General features: G+C 39.3%; 1 protein-coding gene across 9 annotated transcripts in view; it reads left to right on the plus strand.

Moving 5' to 3' along the window:
* Window positions 1-21453, plus strand: part of LOC135200348 (sphingomyelin synthase-related protein 1-like) — a 101538-nt gene extending 80085 nt beyond the window's left edge. For all 9 annotated transcript variants that reach the window (XM_064228929.1, XM_064228930.1, XM_064228931.1 and 6 more), the window contains 4 exons: window positions 4317-4450; window positions 13979-14096; window positions 14245-14395; window positions 14883-21453. In XM_064228929.1, the coding sequence (XP_064084999.1) occupies window positions 4317-4450; window positions 13979-14096; window positions 14245-14395; window positions 14883-15250 (771 nt within the window). In that variant the 3' untranslated portion in view covers window positions 15251-21453. The remainder of the gene's footprint in view (window positions 1-4316; window positions 4451-13978; window positions 14097-14244; window positions 14396-14882) is intronic.
* The last annotated feature ends 358 nt before the right edge of the window (window positions 21454-21811 follow it).

Here is a 21811-nt window from a genome sequence, read left to right on the forward strand (position 1 = left end):
GTTTTTCTAGATTCCTTTTCAGGGATCTTGGGATCGTGCCTAGTGTTCCTATGATTATGGGTACGATTTCCACTGGCATATCCCATATCCTTCTTATTTCTATTTTCAGATCTTGATACTTATCCATTTTTTCCCTCTCTTTCTCTTCAACTCTGGTGTCCCATGGTATTGCGACATCAATGAGTGATACTTTCTTCTTGACTTTGTCAATCAACGTCACGTCTGGTCTGTTTGCACGTATCACCCTATCTGTTCTGATACCATAGTCCCAGAGGATCTTTGCCTGATCGTTTTCTATCACTCCCTCAGGTTGGTGCTCGTACCACTTATTACTGCAAGGTAGCTGATGTTTCTTGCACAGGCTCCAGTGGAGGGCTTTTGCCACTGAATCATGTGGCGCCGTGGAGGAGTGAGTTAGGTCGTCAATGGACTTAAGTCAAGTTAAGCAGCATTGGGGCTGGTCAGTCGTTGGATGGGTGACCGCTCTCCTCGGCGTTGATTCCTTGGGAAAGGATCTTTACCATAATTTCCTCAGTCTACTCAGCTGTAAATGAGTACCTATCCCTGATGGGGTAGGGTCCAGCTATGGGTTAAATAGCAAAACTCAGCAATGATGGAAAGAAATGAAGGAATAAACAACAACGACGTAAATGGAACCTCTGGCAACAGAGGAGCTTCGTCCGGCAACCAGGTATTCAACCCAATTGAAGGGGAAGACGGTCAGGTACTTGGAGGTCGTCATCCAGCAACTGATCACCACAACGACATTATTATTATTATTATTAATTTATTATTTATTATTATTATTATTATGTATTATTATTTATTATTATTATTTATATTTTGGTAGAAGACCCTCTTTTAGGCAAATGCTGTTAAAAAGAATGGCAGAATTAAGCAAGTTGATTTTATATACTGTTTTTCCTATTTTCCTTAAAATTTGGTTCTCAGACTCAGTGATGTCTCTGAGTAACTGGCCAATTGTCATAATGGGAATTTTCAAAAAATTATAAATGCTGATGGTAATCTTTTATTTGATTAGAACAGGATCTCAGGTCCAGGTCAAACAGGGGTCGTCATCAGTGCTGGTATTATTCCGTAGGCGTAGTTCAATTCCGGGCCGGGGTCGTGTTTGGTTTAGACCTGGTGTTGATGCTGGTACATAAAGCTGGCATAGCTGGTATCACGTGACGTTTCAACCTTCTCGCAGGTTACATTTGGACGAGTCGGTTGAAGGACTGTAGCAGGAAAGTCTGCGTGGCGGTATTTACAGCAGCTCAGACCTAGAGTTGGATTCTCATTGGTCGGGCCGGTCTTGGGCGAAGTCGTGGATCTTGCCTTGGTGGTCTCGGGGATTCTGTCGTGCGAATGCCATCAGTGAGTGACTGGGGGTGAACATCAGGAATTCTGTCTGTAGCAGGAGTCCTATCATCCTGTGAGGGCTCCTGATTATCTGGCATTGTCGGGGGGTCATTTGCTGCTCTCTGGGCGGCAGTGGAAAGGAGAAACGTTTCTTGAGTGATGTTTAAATTTGGTTGCCCCTTTCCTATATGGAGGGCATCAAGGAGACACAGACGTCGGGGATCCGTTGTCTGGTCTATTATCTTGATATTAGGGATAATATAATTTCTCATTATTCGTTTGTTATGAGCAGTCCTGGCGTGGTTGAATATGGCTCCTTGGGCGTGGCAGGAAATTTGCTTGGAAAAACGCATGGAGGTGATACCGACGTATTTACCAAGGCATCCTCGGACCGGGCATGTGTAACGGTAGACAACATTCGTCTTCTTCAAGGGATCCTGCAGAGGGGCTGAACGGTTGTTTCTCATCACCAGGCTGCTCGTCTTCCTTGTTTTATAGTATATTATTAGCTTATTATTTTTGTCAGTCTTGGTGGGGTTGACGTTTTCCTCGATCTTTTTGAGGGCTTGCTTGTCCTCCTTGTGCCTCTGGTGGAAGTGCCCCTTGTAGAAAAGCTTGATGGGTTCTGCAACGTCAGGGCAGGGTTCCTGGTAGTACCAGGCTTCCATATTTTTCCTTATTGATTCATCAAAAGCACGATTGGTGTGTCCGTTGTCGACGAGGACCTGGGCGGTGCGCTCCAACTCACCGCGTGTCATTCCAGGAGGAGCAGTGCGAGAGGGCCCTCCTGACGAAGGTGCTGATGGTGTAGCGCTTATACCTCTCAGGGCGCTCGCTCACACCGTTCATGCACATTCCCAGGTTCGTCGGCTTTGTGTACACCTTCGTGCTGCATCCGGAATCTTGCTGTTCGACAAGGACGTCAAGGAAGGGGAGGTAGCGATCTTGGCAACGTTCTACTGTGAATGTGAGGCAACTGTGATTGTGGAATGCATGTTGCAGCTGCTTTATCTCATCCTGGGAGTCGGCGCAGACGAAGGTATCATCAATGTAGCATACGTACATCCTCGGTTGGCTGGAATTCTGGAAAACCCCCTCTTCGACGGTACCCATATAGAAATTGGCGAAAAGGACTCCAAGGGGAGATCCCATTGCCATGCCGTCAATCTGGGTGTACATATAGTTGCGGTGATCAGCAAAGTGGGCCTTCTTAGTACATATTTCCAGCAGGGCTCGAAGGGCATGCTATGGGATGGTGAAGGATGGAGTGTCAGGGTCCCTGTAAACTCTGTTCAAGATAGTTTGTATGGTTTCGTCAACGGGGTCGTTGGTAAACAGGGACTCTACAGCCATCAAAGCGATGCATCCTCCTGGGGGTGTTGCTCGTAGGCTTTCCAAAAACTCGGCCGACGACTTCAAGCTGTGCCTATCTGGGACGTATGGGGTCAAGATGGTGTTGAGTTTCTTGACCAACAGGTACATTTGGGCAGGGATCTGGCTGATTTTGGGGTGAAGGGGGTTCCCTTGCTTATGGGTTTTAACATATAGATGTAACCTAAGTCACGGTCACCTGTTATGGGTGGCAAATGCAGGTCATTCGAGGTGCCATTGACCGTCTCAATAATCTGGTTGACCTGTTGCTTGATGTCGTCGACGAAGTTCTTGGTAATTCTGAGAAATTTCGTGGAGTCCGCCATGATTTCTTCAATCTTCCGTCGGTATTCCTCAGTCTGGATAAGGACGAAAGCAGCAGTTTTATCGGTCTGCGTACAGTGACGTCCTCACGTTTTTTTAACTTCTTTTTAACAGTATTATTATTATTATTTTTTTTTTTTATTATTAATATTATTGTTGTTATTGTTATTATTATTATTATTTATTATTATTAAATTAATTAATTTAGTTTAACCAAACCATTTACTTGGCATGGACAGCTAGGTGTCAGGAGAACAAAAGGAATGGAGGATAGATTAATAAACAATACAACTGAGGCCAAAAATATGGTGAAGAGAATATTTTAATACTGGCTGCATTTTACCATAGAAAGTGAACTTCAGGTGGTGTGTAGTTAACCATTACATTATTACTCATATCAAACCAGAATTTGCAGTACATAATACCAATTAGGACCTGTATTACAACAATCTAAAATTGCTGAACATTTAAAAGATGTTGGGATGGAGAATGTTTACCATTCTCCTTATACTAGTGACACTACCAGAGCACCAGATCAGTCACCCTTAAGTCTTACGGTTGAAGTTGCATTGTGACACAACCCATGTCCAGGCTGCTTCAACATTTGTAGTCTGTATTTCAAAACAGATCTTATAGAATTCCACATTGCTTCTCCATCAGTTCAAATTTAAATAGAAATCCTCACACAGTAGGCCTGGTTAACAAAATAATTGTTTCTTTTGTATCCTAAATTTTGATAGATTTTTTTATTTTATTTGTAGGGCGAGGATGAATGTGAAAGCTAAAAATGTTTAATTTGCAAACATATAATTTTAACTAAAATCTAGGCATATTCATTTGAGTCTAAATTGAGGTTTTTATACCATATTAGTTTCATACCTGTAGAGCACCTATTATAGGTGTAAGCGTTTGAATTTTTCAAACCAAAAAATTGAAAGGAGGGGAAATTGAAAAGTATAATGGTTATTTGTGGGTAAGATTATCATGTAATGGTGTTATTTATTTCTGATATAAATTTCATAGTCAATTCTCCAAAACTAATGACATTCCTACTAACCTGCATGCCTCCTTGGCAAAGAGATATCTTTTATTAATCAAAGTTGTGAAATCTGGGAGTCTTGTCTAGTAACCTGCTCTTACAATGCTTGCTTTGAAAAGTGCAGCTGTGATGTGCTAAGAGTTGAGTGTGTACAGTTTGAAATATTTTTTATAATTTTCATAAAAAAAAATATTTTTCATTTTTTTCTTTTTTTCTGCAGAAAAGACACCCTCCTCTGCCAGATATCTTCCTGGACAATGTTCCACATATCTCTTGGGCATTTCAGATGTGTGAGATAACTATATTATTGATGACAACAACTTGGATATGCATACTCTTTTTCCATAAACACAGGTAAGAATAATTTATGGGATTGTGCTAACAAGATGAAAAGCTGTCTCACTGTCCCTGAAATTCCTGCTAGATTGTGTAGACTTGGTATTTTGTAAATCAAAATATTATTTATTTAATGGATAAACTGATTTCTATAGACAGTGTCATCATTGAGAAGTAGGCGACAGTAAGTCAGAAAATATGTCAAGATTCTGAAGAAAAAATATCAGTGCCAGGTAATCAGATCAGGTTTTCAAAAATAAAGATCAACTAAAGAAAAGGGGTTTCTGTAAAATATGTAGAAACGTGTCTTCATACCACTTTTGTTATATTTATGTTCAGAAGACTTCTGGCAAGGAATGAGTATATATTTAGTGAATAGGGAAAAGCATTTTTGTATTTTGTTGTCCTTGACTGATAGATTTTTTGGTACTTTAATAGAGAAAAAGAAATGCATTAACCAGAAAACTTACTACGTATACAATTTTAATACTTATTCCTTGACATTTAAGAGCGTGGCCTTGTAGTGTACAATTACTGTGAGTACACTTACTGTGAAAATATTCTGGATTTTTGTTTAGTTTATGTACAGTGGTGTAATTGAAAGCCATGTCTTTAGTGAAATAATTCAAGCATCATGGTTCGTTAACTACATGCTGGAAGTGGTGAATTCCTTTATACTTTTCTTTCAGTATGGCTCTCCAGTGGGTGAGAATTTAAATCAGAAGCAGCCAATTGAACACTTTTAAGCTATATGAAGTAAATGTTATTTGGTTGCATGCTAGATCAAATGGCAAAATACAAATTACCAGTGTGTAGGCTTTTCAACTCTTTATAAAAAGAAAAGTGGACTGTGTAGCTCAAAAAGGAGTAAAACTGCTGTACTTTAGTTACTCCTGTCAGGGCAAAGTTCTTAATGCAGAAAGAAATGCATAAGTAACTCTGCAACAGACCAGCAATTAAACAAAGGACCAGGGAGGCAGTGGGAAAGAAAAGAAGTCTTCAAGGAGGAGAGAGTGTGCTTGAAGAATAGTTTCATATCTGGAAAACCTCTCAAAATGAAGAGAGAAAGGAGGAAGGGTTAAGACCTGAGGTTAATAGAGAAAGAGAAAGATCAGTGTCACCATCTTGATACTCTGAGGGCAAACCAAAGGGCAGTGACCAAAGCAAATTTTAGGAAATGGATGAATGGTCAGTAATAAATGGGAAAGGGATCACAGGAGATCCAGCAGAATTTTGCAATACTTGGACTTTATTTAAGTTTGTGGGCCTGATTGGAGTAGAGAGAACTGGAAAAAACTTGAAGGATGACTAGAGCATATGGAGGACTTAAGAAGGCAATACAAGACAAATGGGGTACTGCAAGCTTGATTCATGAGACTACAGAGAAACCAAAGTCACAAGGCCAAAAAGCAAAGTTGCCTCCCTAATGTGACTTAGAATTCCTTGGTAAGGGGGATTCACATTATGGAACTGAGCAGCAGAAACTTAGCAAATGAAAATTAAGAATGACATTAAAGGCATTCATTAGGTCAGTGGCGTGGTCGGTATGGTGTTGGTGTACCACCTTGGTGGCCGCGAGTTCGATTCCCGGGCATTCCATTAAGGTGTGAGAGATGTGTATTTCTGGTGGTAGAAGTTCACTCTCGACGTGGTTTAGAAGTTACATATAGCCATTGGTCCCATTGCTGAATAACCACTGGTTCCATGCAATGTAAAAACACCATACAAACAAACAAACATAGGTCACAGACACGACTTGACACTAGATGACTTTAACATTGTAGGGAACATTAAAGGAGACCTAAACCATACCAACATTGAAGAAATAGCACCTGACTGCCCCTGTGTCTGCCAAGCATCTGAAGTAGAGTGCAAGGGAGTAGAAGAGTATTCAAAGTCCACCAAGTGCACAGTAATGAATGAGTTCACTAGATCTGGGCACCGTAAGGACTGAGAACCAGGTGAAGGCATGTAACGAGTCTGTAATGGAACATCAGAGGAAACCTGCAGATGCCATAGACATGGAAGCTGAGCCAGAAATGATGTCAGCAAAGGAGGCATTACTATCACAAGTGAAACAAGATGCAAAACAGATTAAGCAGTGCAATGCAAACTAGTGACCCACTTAAACATTGCCGTAGTTCCTGTGAGAGAAATAACTGTTTTACGGACAATTTATGAATCTATGAAGAAAGGACACAATGCTGAGAAGAAAATTCTTTAACAAAAGGAAAAACATTTCCATGCTGTTCCTGTGCATTTGGGGTCTGGGATTATATGCAGGTTCAATTAGATAAGAGGTGCAGGTACTATCACTTGAAAAAGAAATAGCAGATGAAGAGACTTGAACCCCAGTAATGGTAGTGACAAGAAAATTGAAGGGAGTGGGAGTCATCCAAGGAAGTGGGATGAGACTTGAGAAGGAAGAAACCCCACAAAGAATCTTCTTTGTTGAGGTGGTGGCAAAATTTGTTACTATGTAGCAAAGAATACTTAAGTGAGAATAGTGAAAGAAAATCAACTATCTCAAGCATAGATATGTAGAACTCAAACATAAAGGTAACATCCTTCCATGAAAATTAGCACCAGTAGAGGAGAAAGTGTAACAAATATACAACGAAACTACATCAATTCATAGTGAGAAATGAAAGCACTAAAATAGTAAGGGATATAAAATTGGAAACAGAGTATAAGGCAACTGCTACCATGAACAGAGTAAATAAAAAATTTTACTGTTAATATGTAGTAGTGAACAATTCACTGTGAATACGTATAAAAGGAATAATCTCTGAAATTCATGCTTATTATTTAAATCTAAAATCTTTTAAAAATGGGAGATACTAGACACTTGCCAAACTAAATTACTAAGGAACCAATGCAAACCTTTGGTAAGGGGTAGGCATGGGCAAAAATTACTCGATAGCAGAAAATACATGACCAAAAGGCAACTAAACAAAGATACCTGAAAACTTGAACATGAAAAGTGCATAAGAAAGAAATGAATGATACTGTACAATAACTGGTAAAGAACTCTCTAGATCATAGGAAACAGCACATATCTGGCACCATTGGAGCTACACAGAATGATAATATATATGTATATTGGTTAGTGGACTATGAGCTATGCATGGAAGAGGGCTTTTTCCTATTACATTTTTAGGTGTGTGTGACTGGGCTCATTTCTCATAGAATAAGGCTAATTATGATAAATGATTTTGTATCTGAATTATAATTATAAATTATGTTGTTCATATGCGAACAAACCTTCGGTCTTAACAATAAGATAATTTCTAGCGCCTAGCTGGATCCGGTTAAAAAACAGATGAAAGCAAGGAATCTTGTGATATCTGACAACACATGCGTAGATCAGGTGAAGAGTGGTCGAGGACCACTCACCTACACCACCGCGTCAGTCTTTTCTTTAACCGCCTGGATGCGAGTCGTGGTTAACCTCTCTTGGTCTGCCTTTACCCTGTTCATTGCCCGTTTCACTTCTGTTTAGTGTGTGTGTGTGTGTGTGTGTGTGTGTTTGGCTGATATTATGGCTTCTGCTCCTTCTCGGCCTCGTCAACGTGTGTGCCCTTGAATTCCAGGTTTTCCGTGTTCTCGTTTTTTGGCTTCGGGAGCGACTGATCCCCACATCACGCATAGCAGGTGCCGTTCTAATTTTTGTACTATAACGAATCCTTGCACGGAATGCCAGGCATGGCCTAAAGAGCAGTGGAAGTTGTTTTATAGCAAGAGAGAGCATCGGAAGGTTTCGACTCTTCCTTCATGGGAAGGTTTTTCGCCTCTTCCCAATGCTTCGTCTCCTGCAGTATTCACCCCCATAGTAGCGTTGTTCCTGTGTCTCCTTCCTTTTCTTCCATTGATTTGTTGCTGGAAGTATGGGGAGGCCACCAGGCTGATGTTTGTATGTCGCCCCTACTTCTTCGGGAGTTAATTGATTTTTGGGAAGGGTGAGGCTTTTTCATCATTCTCATTTATTCGAGAGTCGGAGGCATCCAAGATGGCGGCGATTTGGGAGACGCTTGGGCTAGGGGATCCCCCGTCCTTGGAGGGGTTGCTACCGCACTTTATGGAGGCTCGCTACCCCCCTCCTCAGGCTGGCCAGGCCATCCCCCCTCCTCCCGGCCTCGTCTTTGTGGATAGCCAAGGTCAGCCATCTTGTATTGCTCCGCCAGCGACTGCTGCCACTTTTTCGAGTTGGAGGGAAGCCGTGGCGTCAGCCTCGTTGATGACATCACGGGATCTGTCGTTGTGTATTCCTTCGTCAGTGGTATCTGATTCCCCTTCACACCAAGGGGAAGCCGTGACGTGTCACTCCCAGTCGTATCCTCTGCACTGCCTCTCTCGGCCGTGACGTCATCCCTGCCGCCCAGTTCGCTACATCTCCCTTCCATGTCTTCGGAGCCTTCTCTTGCAGATCAGTCTGAGGTTATATGCCAGGCAGTGCTTAAGAGGTTTGGCTCTGTTTTGGATGATAAGTTGGCTGCCTTGTCGGTTTGGAGGACTGGAAGGGAACTTGTTGCTTCGACCCCGCCTCCGGGAAGAGATCGCATAAGAAACCAGTGCTGTCTTCATCTCCCTCTTTCCCCTCTATGCCACGTCGGCGTATCAAGCGTTGGAAGGCTAAGGAATTTGCTCTTTCTTCACCTACAAGGGAGGAATAACACAGACGTGTTCTCGAGAGTGTTAGTGTATCTTCCCTTGTTCAATCTGCAGTGGCTGCTTCGTCCTCTGCATCGAATTGAGGGTGTGTTGCAATCTCCCCCGTCCGTGCACATCGCGAGCGTGTTGCAACCTCCCCCGTCCATGCACATCGTGAGCGTGTTGCAACCTCCCCTGTCTGTGCACATAATGCAAGTGCTCCTTCTTCTCCAAGGTCTATTCATCGACTTTGAACTCGAAGGACAGGGTCTTCGAGTTCAATGTCTTGTGCTTCGGGCTGACAACAGCCCCTCAAGTATTCACAAGGGTCTTCTCTCGTGTCAAGTTGGGCCCATGCTTAGGGGATCCGTTTGGTGAGGTACCTCGACGATTGGTTGGTCTTGGCAGTTTCCAGGGAAAAGCTGCTGCAGGACAGGGATCGTCTACTTCAGTTCTGTCTGGAACTGGGCATCGTAGTCAACCAGGAAAAGTTGAACCTTGTACCCAGTCAAAGGATTCTCTATCTGGGCATGGTAATCGATACGACAGTGGCAAAAGTTTTCCTGTCGGATCAAAGATTGAAGAAGTTGCAGTTGGTGGCACGCGACTTCCTGTCGGAACCACATCAGTCAACTCATCAGTGGCTGGTTCTTCTGGGAGTGTTGTCTTCCCTGGAGAAGCTGGTCCCTCATGGGCATCTTCATCTTTGGTCTCTGCAATGGAGACTGGGAGAATTCTGGTCTCCAGCAGGGGACTCACCCCTGTTAATGGTTCCTCTGTCTCTGGAAGTGAGAGAAGACCTTCGTTGGTGGTTGGACGACCAGAATCTTTCGAAGGGTGTCCCTCTGCGTTCTCTTCCACCGGACTTCCTTCTGTTCTCAGATGCCTCCCTCGCAGGTTGGAGGGCTCATTTAGGTGGCCTCATTGCTTCAGGGGTTTGAAGTTTGGAGGACAAGCAGCAACATATCAATGTCTTGGAGTTATAGGCAGCCTTCCTTGGTCTGAAGGAGTTTCGGGAGAAGGTAGAATGCCATTCTGTCGTTCTCATGTTGGACAACACCACAGTGGTGTCGAGGTTCACCAGTGGGCTGTCAGCAATTTGGTAGAGCTCTCAGCCAGGTATATCCCAGGCAAGCGGAATGTGGTCGCAGACAAACTCAGTCGTCGGGATCAGATCCTAGGCAAGCTCTTCCAGATTTGGGGGAGACCCATGCCGGACCTTTTTGCGACTCATGTCAACAGGAAGCTGGAGATATTCTGTTCAGTGGTCCCAGATCCTTTAGCATTGGCAGAGGATGCATTCCAACATCCCTGGGACAACCTGGAAGTGTATGATTTCCCTCCGTTTTGTTTGATCCGTTAAGTTCTGAACAGGCTGAGTTCACAGTGTCTCAGGGTGACTTTGGTAGCCCCTCTGTGGCCTCAGGCAGAATGGTTCCCAGATATGCTGTTGTTGTTGTCAGAGGTTCCGAGGGAGATTTCCCCTTGGCGACATCTCCTTTGTCAGCCCCAGTCAGTAGAATCCCTGTCTCTTCACAGTTGGAGGCTATCAAGTACCTCCTCCGAGCAAGAGGCTTTTCTCAGTGAACAGCGGGTATATGTCCAGCAGTCTCAGAAAGTCTACCTCCGCGGTTTACCAAGGCAAATGGGCGATCTACTGTGATTGGTGTCGTAAACAGGGTTTTTCTCCACTCGCAACCTCTATTCAGCGAATAGCAGACTTTTTAACCTTCCTCAGAGACAAGAAATGTTTGTCCGTTTCTGCCATTAGAGGCTACAGGGCGGCCCTGAGTTTGGTGTTACGCCTTAAAGTTATCGACATCTCCTCTTCCTGGGAACTTTCCTTGCTAGTTAAGAGGTTTGAGCAATTGAATTCTCCAAGAGAGCTCAAGCCTCTGACATGGGATGTTTCCTTGGTTCTCAAGAGCTTCACTAAGAGTCCATATGAGCCCTTGTGTTGCTCATCTGACAGGAACTTGACGCTCAAGACAGTTTTCCTTCTGGTCTTGGCATCTTCCAAGAGGGTAGGAGAGCTCCATGGTCTGAGCTATGAGGTGAAGCCCACCAGGAGTTGGGGGTCGGTGTCCTTCGAATTTGTCTCGGAATTCATGGCCAAGACCCAAAATCCCTCTGTGCACGATGACAGGTTCACTTCGTTTTCCATTTCATCACTGAATGACTTTGTGGGTGGTGATGCTCAAGAGTTTGTGTTGTGCCCTGTCCGGGCCCTGCGTTGCTATCTTAAAAGGACTCGGCACCTTAGACCAGGCTACTGCAGGCTTTTTGTTAGCACAGGCAGTACAAAGAAAGAGTGTCTAAGAATACTATCTGTTTTAGGATACGGGAAGCCATCAGACAGGCATACTTGACTCTTGATGATTCCACCACCACGTCTGCAGGCTAGAGCACATGACGTTAGGGGTATTGGTCCCTCTGGCTTTCAAAAAGAATTTGGCTGTACATAGTGCTGAGTGCTGGTACTTGGTTACACCATTCCATGTTCACCTCTTTCTATCTTAAGGATGTTGCCCACAGATCTGCGGACACATTTTCCCTGGGTCCTATGGTGGCTGCCCAACAAGTTGTGTAACTCATAGTTGCCCTTAACTGGGCACTTTTGTGTCTTACCTAAGATGATTGTGTGGATGAGAGAATGAGTGAGTTGGCTGGTCTCCTTCTTTCTCTTGTACCTTTCCTTCTTCCTTCGGACGGGTTAAGGAATAGATACAGTGGTACCTCGAGATACGAAATTAATCCGTTCCGAGGCGGCCTTCGTATCATGAGTTTTTCGTAACTTCAACCGCATTTTACATGTAAAATGCCTAATCCGTTCCAAGCCCTACAAACACCCCAGTAAATTATATTTCCAGGCCTACAACGCATGTTCTAGGGTTACGACGCCGATCCGACGGAAGAAATATGACTCCAAAAAGGCAAAATACTCTACATACTTGAGTAATATTCAACTGCATGTAATGTTCAACCCCATTTTTACTGCATATATTAGGACTTTAGCATATGTCCCTTATCAATAAGCCTAGCCTATGTTAGCGGTTACTACTGTAGCCTAGTCTATGATTCTGACATCTAAACCTAAGAAGCTAAAAGCTTAGAATATGCCAATAAAATTTATAAATAATCAGTATGTACTCATTTCAAATAATTATCAATTAATCATTAACTATAATACACAAAAAAAAAAAAAAAAAAAAAAAAAAAAAAAAAAAAACTTCCAATCGTTTGTTTACATTCAGCTCTTACGAGTACCGAACGAACGCCAAGCAATCTCTTTTCCTAGGACACAGTAAGCCATAAATTTTCATTAGTATCTCTCTTCAACCTACCAAACAGTATAATAACCATTCATTTCTATTCTTTATTCTATCTTTACCTAATGGAGATACCGAGTTAGTGACAGCTATAATGAAACATATACGTAAGGTAATATTAAAACAGAAGAAAAATTCTAAAAAATACGTATTTGTTGGCTTCGATGATAGCAGTCTGATTTATTTTATATTTTATGATATCTAATTCACAATTTTTTGTATTAAATGTATTGCATGTACTCATTTCAAATAATTATTAAGTAACCATTAACTATAATAAACAAACAAAAAAAAAAGCTTCCAAACTTCTGTTTACATCCAGCACTTTCGAGTATCAAACGATCGCCAAGCAATCACTTTTCCTAGTACACAGTAAGCCATAAATTTTCATTATCTCTCTTCAACTACTGAAACTACCAAACAGTATAATAACCATTCATTTCTATTCTTTATTCTATCTTTACATAATTTTTTTTTTTTAAATGTATTGCGTGAATAAGTTTTTCAAATTACAGCATCCTTTTACCAATAGAATACTTAAAGCACAAAGGGTAGATGCTGACCAATAGGAGAGCAGGATCTTATGGGGTGACTAGCATCAGGAACCAATGGGAGATCGGGAGGATGGTGGAGAGTTTACTCAGTTGGCGGCGCGCGAGTTTTAAAATTGTTCTCGGTAGTCCGGGCGAATCTTGGCACTTTACAGCAACAACATTTCGTAACTTGAGCAATTTTCGTATGTAGAGCCGTAAAATTTTTCGTATTTGCTTTCATATCTCAAGTTTTTCGTAAGTTGAGCCTTTCGTATGTCGAGGTACCACTGTATGTCATTCGCTGGACTGGTCTGATACAGGTGATAATGTGGTTGCTTAATATACAAATATCAAACCCTCTATTCGGTAGCATATGCTCCACTCCTTGGCAAGGAGGAATTGGAAGTAGTACAAACCCTGGTGTATTGGTTTGCTATTGGACAGTCAAAGTTTCTCTTTGGTTCCCTATACAATGGTTCTCCCATATATCACTGCACGTCACTCAGGGTCTGAGTGGTTAGATATCAATTTATCTAGCTTCTCAACGGGCTTCAGTCCCTCTCCAGAAGTAATTTCTTCTGGAAGCTGAACTGGCGGGTAGGCCCCCAGCTGGTTTAGGATGTCTTGTACCTCCCTCCAAGTATGATTCTATCCTATTGTTAAGACTGAAGGTTTGTTCGCGTATGAACAAATGACAAATTTTCTAAGACAATTAGTATTTTTCATAGCTACAAACCTGAGGTCTTAACATTGTACTGCCCGCCTTTAGCTGCCCCTCTGTGTGTTAAGACGTCCTGAGTCGAGAACGACTGACGTGGTGGTGTAGGTGAGTGGTCCTCGACCACTCTTCACCGGATCTACGCTTGCATTGCCAGATATCACAAGATTCCTTGCTTTCATCTTTTTTTTTTAACCGGATCCAGCTAGGCGCTAGAAATTATCCTATTGTTAAGACCTCAGGTTTGTAGCTATGAAAAAATACAAATTATCTTAGAAAATTTGTCATTTTAATTGGTCATGTTATTTTCTTACAGGTCTATTGTCATACGACGGTTTTGCGCTCTGTCTGGTTCTGTTTTCCTTCTCCGTTGTGCAACAATGTTTATTACCAGTCTTTCAGTTCCAGGCTCACATCTTGAATGTGCTCCAAGGGTAGTAACCTTTTTCTTGTTAAATTTTGTCCTGAAGATAACTATTTGGTTATACATAATGGCTGTAGAATATTTTCATTGTGTATGGTACTGACAATCTGTTTCCTTTCCTTAATATTTTATCATAATCATTTATTTTCTTGTAACAGGATCCAAGTGACTTAATGACCCAAATGAAGCAAGCATGGGTGATTTGGCAGGGAGGAGGGCTTAGTATTAAGGGAGTGCGCACATGTGGTGATTACATGTTCAGTGGACACACTACAGCTTTAACTACTCTCAACTTTTTCATTACTGAGTGTAAGTTGCTTAATTATTGAAGCATCCAAATTAGGTGTTGTCAATGTGTAAAATGAAAGTTTTATTTACTGACTTGCCCAGAAAGTTATAAATTTAACTAATTGACATTTTACCTTTGTAGACAACCTGAAATGGTTCCAAGTTTATTACTGTTTACCTATATACTACAGTTTCTTAGCTGATTTTTCATTAATCCTCAGGTATAGCGATGTTAAAAGAAAATTATTTTTAACTAAATCATAAAACTTTAAACAATACAAAGCTTTTCATGAGAATATTGTGAAAGCATTTATCCTTTACGTTCAAGTGATTTTTACCATTCAGCAATTACGAAAGAAGGCCTTGACAAGTAAACCGAGATACATTTACAGAAGACATGATAGTAGTATTCATTCATGTGCATAAAATATGTTTTGTAGTTTTACTTCAGATTTATTCATCACAATTGGTGCATTGTATCACTGCAATATTGTTTGGTATTCCACAGATACTCCAAGAAGAATGTATTATCTACATATAGCATCATGGGTCCTGAATACTTTTGGAATATTCTTCATTCTAGCAGCTCATGAGCACTACTCAATTGATGTCTTCATTGCCTTCTACATAACTTCACGCATGTTTTTGTATTACCACTCTCTTGCCAACAATCGAGCTTTACACCAGCGAGATTCTTTTAGAACGAAAATTTGGTTTCCCATGTTCAGTTATTTTGAAGCTCACATTGACGGTATTGTGCCGAACGAGTATTCTAATCCCCTGTGTAAGGCAAACCTCTTATATCTCTGGAGAACATTAATTGTTACACCATACAAGAAAATTTTGGGGAGTAACAAAAAAGAGAAACGAAAATAGAAGGGTATGATTGGTATCACCCATGACATATATATAAGGTTGTGAAAATGCTCAAAACTACAGTAAGAAGTGCAAGGGCATTGCTGTAAAGAAATCATTACTTTTACAATATTTATATCAGGAAATATATGACAGCAAGAACTTAGTAAATTGCTCCATAGTATATTATATAAATTGTGTTTAATCCTTGAATTTTTATATACATATAGTAATGCCTCACATTAACAGACCTCAAGACAGTGAGTTTTTGCAACGTAGCAGACGTGGTGCATTTCAAAGATGAATTTTCACGGATGAGTTAAGGTCATTAAAGGTACTTATTGTCTGTCATTATAGGCTAGCATTTTATTACCGCATTGAGGTATAAAATGTGAGAAATGTCAGAATTCTGCTAACATTTGTTGGTAAAGAGGGCACAGTGAACAAATTAGTATAACCTATGTCATGGTAACTTGGCGTTCTATGTACGGAGTACGTACTATGGTTTTCTTCACATGAATGATATTATGTACAATTTGTGACCAATTGGTCAAGTTTTTCTTAATATAACTTTTTTTTTTTTTTTATATAGTAACACTCCAAACTCACCAACTAGCTGTTAAAGTGAGACATTACTTTATTTAGGTATTTGTATATGCTTTGTATGTATAAAGCTAATTTATAAATATAGCGGGCTTGCAAAATACTTAAGGGATGTTCTCTGAATTACTCTGAATTACTAATGCTAATTTGTAAAAATTTTCAATTTCACTTAATGATTTTTCAACTCCCGTACTTGAACAGCCAACATCACTCTGTATGAACTGCATATTTTGCTAGTCCGCTGTTCATCCTTGTATTTTTGAAAATACCCCACCTCAGCATAAAACCCTTATCAAAGATGTGTAAATGCTTTAGGTGTTACTAAAGCTTTTTTACAGCATCACTTTAACCTCAAGCTGTATTTCTTACGGTGTTAAAGTTTTCTTCACTTCCCTTGGTCTCTTCCCACCCACCTGTTCAATTTATTCAATTTTCCCCAGCTACCAATTTAACTTATTTAATTTTTGCCTGCTCCAATTTTTTACTCATTTATGGGCAGACCCTTTAGGCCAGCTTATTGTTCTGATTAAACAGCTTTATAATGAAAGCCAATATATGGAATTTGAACTCATTACATTTGAAAGACGAAGAACACTGAAGAGCAATTCAAAGAGGGACAGATTTAATATTAACATCTCATATCCAAAAAAAAATAAATGTCTTTATTACCTGATTGTGGCCGAGTAAGGGAATGCGAGTTGAATGCACATTACTAAAGTAAGTGTTCAATGGTGCTGAGAGACTTATGCACAACAGGTGTGAAAAATACTGTGGTAACAAATCCTTTTTGTTTAAATTCAACATATAATTTTTTTCTTCTCATAATGCGACATGACGCTAACCTTTGGGTGGCATGCCTTCTGGTCCAGTAGGGTCAGTTACAATAGCACTGTCTTGAAATTTGTTAAATCAAGAGATTACTGTAGTTTGATAAAGCAATGTAGTATGTGAATATGTTGTAAATGCTTATAAATATTCCATAGTTATGCTTAAGATACTTTTAACGTAGTAAATTCAGGGAATATTTTATAAAGCAACCAGGTTCATTTTATATTTACTTTTTATCTGGGGTGGAATTTTAAGACCTGACTTTAGTGTGACATGTCCACTGTTCTTAAGCCAGAGAGTAAGTGGTTTTTGGCTTGAAATTATCTATCCAAATTTTGTATTGCCAGGAGCAGTGGGAACAGGCTGGTCCTGCGCTTTGTATCACATATAAAGCATATACAGTACTATTTATGCTTACCAAGTATTGGATTTAACAATGTAAATGTTTATATGTATAGCAGTGATTCCAAAGTTCTATAATTATAGTGACTATTCAAGCTACTTTAAAAATAGAAGGTTTAATGTATGTTAAGCAGCGCATAAAGGTTTTGTACAATATTTACATAATCTGCTTTGTTCACATATCTCCATTTTACTGGACATCTCTCAGTAAAGTTTTTGTCTACACCTTGTGGGATTTGAACCTCCTACCTTAGTGTAACATATATGTACTTTATTCATCTATACCACATTGCTGTAACTATGTCCATGTATTTGTAACAAGTATGAAATTATGTCTTGGACTGGTAAACACTGAAGATTATCTGGTTTATACCAATTATGAGTAAATAACAATACAAGTCACCTTAGTTTAAGAGTTCAAATCTCCTTGGTGCAGAAAGAAGCTTTGTCATCTTTGATATTACTTTTTTTATATTTTCTTTACACATTATACTCACATCTGTTTATTATGGATCTACGTATTCTGATTGCCTCATGCTAGTTTAGAAGAGGCTTTCATGCCTTTGATATAATATGAAGATCTAGACCACCTTGCTCTTGCTAGCTAATGGAGAAACACGGCGGTTGGGAATGAGGTGTTCACATGTGACCCAAAATATATGGGTTGAACTTCATGGGAGAAAAATAGACTGTGACTTTGTATACTTGATTTTATGGGTATAAGTTCTTGTGTGTATACACATATGATTATGTAAAATTGTATGTACTTCAATTAAGTGTGTGTGTGTGTGTGAAAGATACTGAGAAAAAAAATTTGTTTTTTAAAAGGTGTGAGGACAAGAAACAAACAGAATACATTTCAGAAAAAAATTCATAAAGGCACAGAGGTGGCAAGGGACATATACCATATAGGTGGTGAGGGATTAAAACTGTAAAAAAAAGCCATAAAACTTGTAGACTTGCATTTAGATGATGATTTAAGGTCTTGATGAGTATACTTGCCTTCACTTCCACATAGGTTCCCGACAATGTTGTCATCTTGCTGATAATTTAATAAAGAGGCATTAAAGCAAGGGCAGTGATGGAATGCTAAAAGTGATTGGGAATATGGTGCATTCAGTTGCCAGTACATCACATTATTACCATAATTCATATGTGTATATACTATACAGTTTATGGTTACCAATATGTATATATATTTATATTCTTTTTCAGAATTACAGTGAATACTACATTTTATTAGTAGTAGTCATATTTATAGTAGGCAATCTTCTGCTGACAATTTTATATGTAAGCCACTAGGTTTGCTTTCTTGGTGGCTTAAGTAATCATCCCATTGATGGCTGTGATGGTAAACTAATAGTAAAATCAACATTCAGAATATTTTATAATAGTTGTTCAATAGCATATAGATAAATATTTATTATTTTATATAACTATATCTTGCTGTGTCTATTATTTTTAAGGTGGAAGCTGTTACACATCTAGTTGTATATCAACATAATATAACCAAATATTTTACACAGTTTTTTTATGTTGCAACAGTTGTCAGAAGATCAGTGAATAAGAGCATAGTAGAGGATGATCAACATTCATAGCTGTAAAGAAAATCTAATGTCATTTACAAAAGTTTGCAGCCAGCTATTGCTAATACATGTACAGTAGTACTTTTAATCCTGAGAGCGAAGTTACAGTGTGTGTCATATGGCATTCTGTAGACATTACTAAAGGATTTTTGCAATGTCCCTCCAGTCCTCAGGTGCATTTTTTATTTTACTTTTCAATCATTCCAGTTTCTATTTACTGCCTGGTGTCCAGTTGCTTCAGCTCTGCCTTCCCTTCGAACGATGAGTTTCCTGAGTCCTTTGGTGATGAATTACAATAGTCCTTGACATGATCAGGAAAGTGAAGTAGGATGGCAATCCTTACATCTATTAAACTCAAGTACTACAGGCAGTCCCCGGGCCATGTTTGGCCTCAACTTATGACATTCCTAGTTATGGTGCTTTTCAAATACATTCATCAAAAAATCGGTTCTCAGGTTACATTGTTCCAGTCCTATGGTGACAGAAGAATATTTGTACATTTTGGGGGAAATTCTACAAGGTCATGGAGGCAAATCTCACCAGAAACAATGTAAATCGATTGGGAGATTTTCAAGACAACCAAAGGATTAAAGTTAATGCTTTCATAACATTTTTCTCATTTTTAGCAGTTTTATTATGGTGTTCCGGCTAGAGGAACAGAATCCGCAAAGAAACCTGGGGACTGCTTGTAGCTGACGTGTCCGAGTAAGGGAAAAGTTTTATATTCAGGTCCTACTGAGTCTGATTTTAATAGACTGATGACCTTTCAGGTATATCAGGTTTGGTGCTACTGTCTTCAGAGTAGCATTGCAGAGCCGGCCTCCCAACTTGGAAGGGTAGATCCTTCCCTTTATTTTACATGACGGTGAGTATGGGAATTACGTAGCCAACGTTTCAATAGTGCCTCATGACATTCTCCTTATCCTCATCCCCCTCCATCCCACATACATTATCTGAGCAATCATGAATTTTTGCATGGAAATGGATGTGAGCTCTGGAGCTCCTTAGGAATTAAGAAATGGCAAAAATGGATAACAAAATATCTGAAACTATAACAATGGATAATATTCGAGGTACAGTTGTTGAAACACATTTTAAAAGTTAAACAATTTGCATATGAAAACAGTACTAGATTCACTTTTGAAAAGATATTCCAATGATCAATAGAGGGATCCACAGTAATATCCTTGTTTATCTAGATATAATATATTTATACAAGCTTTGTATAAATATATTATATCTAGATAAACAAGGATATTACTGTGGATCCCTCTATTGATTTCTTAGAAGCATGATACAGTGTTTTAATATTGCATATTCCAATGATATAGTTCTGGAATTGTATAACTAGATAATTGATTTATGTTAGAAGCAAGTGTCCTAAACAATGGAATTCTTTAAAATACCAAATAGGAAACTACTACAAAGTTTAAAGGGAGCTGTCTTCCTTTCAAGATACCTAAATTTTTGGTCCTTTGTTTCAGGAAAATAACGTTATAGATTGTGTTCAATGTATGGGCTTATAACATGGAAATGCCATGACTTATTTGTACAGTTTATGGCTCAGTCAGTCTTCCAGACATGGGCAAACATCGAAATACCATGACTTGGTGATTTATACAGTTTATGATTTATTCAATTGTAAGTCCAGTGGGGAGGGGGGGCCCAATCCATAACATTAAATGTAGACACACATATTGCTGTATCAATACAAAAGGGGAGACAAAAATGTAGTTATATTCCCTGAGAATTTGACACTGGTTTTGTACACACTTATTTTGGATGGGCTTGAGGAAAAGCTGAGAAAAACTTTCATATCCGTAATTTTAACCAATCGGACCCTCGCAGAGTAGCCGTGTTATCTGAACTGCTATATCTTCTAGTATTTTCACTCATTTACATTACAGCTTTTGATTCTGAATCTCGGTCAGTAACAAGGACCCCTCCAAAAGGAATTTTAAAACAAAATGGTTTAAAGTCTTCAGCATTAAAAGCTCCGTTGATTTCTTAAGGTTTTCGAAGTGAAAAGCTGTTTGTTCATCCAAATGTCTATTAATATTAAAGCTCACTGTTTTATATTGTTTTCATCAACTGGTATGAATTGTTTCCTTTTCAAGATTTCAAATACAGACTGTAGTGGAGTGAGTCACAAATTTTTGAAAATAGGAAATTCAAGCCAATTCCTATTCATTACATACTATTTTTGTAGCATGTGAGAGCTGTTTCCAGTGAGGACATTGGTGAAGTTTACTCGAGAACCATTATAAGAACAACATTGATGAACCACCTGAATGTTGATTGCGTGATTAGATATAACATATGAGCTCAAAGAACAATTGGAAGAATTTTACTAGTAGTTTGCTAATCTTATCAGATGCACAATTATAAAGGTTCCTTGCATTAATTAAACAATTTATCTACCAGATAAATGGAGTTTAGATAGTAGGCTATAATGAGTGAGCATGAAGATTTATTTATATACAAAGGTTGCTCATTAAAATCAAAATGGTGCCTTTTCTTCATGTGACCAAGCCCAGTCCCCTCTCTCTTGTGCCCATGAATATTCAGATGTCCATGCCAGTGGCAGATTTAAAGGCGGCGGCCATCTGATCACGCGCCCCACCCCCGCATGGATATGAATAATAGAACATTGTTTCTTTCAAGAAATCATCATCAGTAGCAGATATTTCCTTTAGATACTGCTTATCTTAACAACAACTGTACAACAACAAAAACAATAGCTACAACAACAGCTACTACTACTACTGTGTATACATGTGTATGTACATATATACGTAATAATACTGATTAATTAATATATAACCTATATAATATATATATATATATAATCTATATCTAGATATATTAATTATATATATATAATATATATATATAGATATATATGATATATATATATATATTGTACTATGTGTGTACATTTCCATATAATATATGTGATAATCCTAAGTGCCCCCAATGAGATTTCTAGATCTGCCACTGGTCCACACTGCATGCCTCAACTTCCAAGGAATTCTTGCTTTTGGGCTGTAATTTTTCATCACTTATTAAAGTACTGTATGCCTTTTGATTTAAAATGCATTTTTATTTAGTCCACTTTCTGGTCATATTGTCACTCTTGTCCTACCTGGGGTTTTCCTCCCTA

This window comes from Macrobrachium nipponense, chromosome 26 (assembly GCF_015104395.2).
Source record: "Macrobrachium nipponense isolate FS-2020 chromosome 26, ASM1510439v2, whole genome shotgun sequence".
In the NCBI taxonomy this organism is placed as follows: Eukaryota; Metazoa; Arthropoda; class Malacostraca; order Decapoda; family Palaemonidae; genus Macrobrachium; species Macrobrachium nipponense.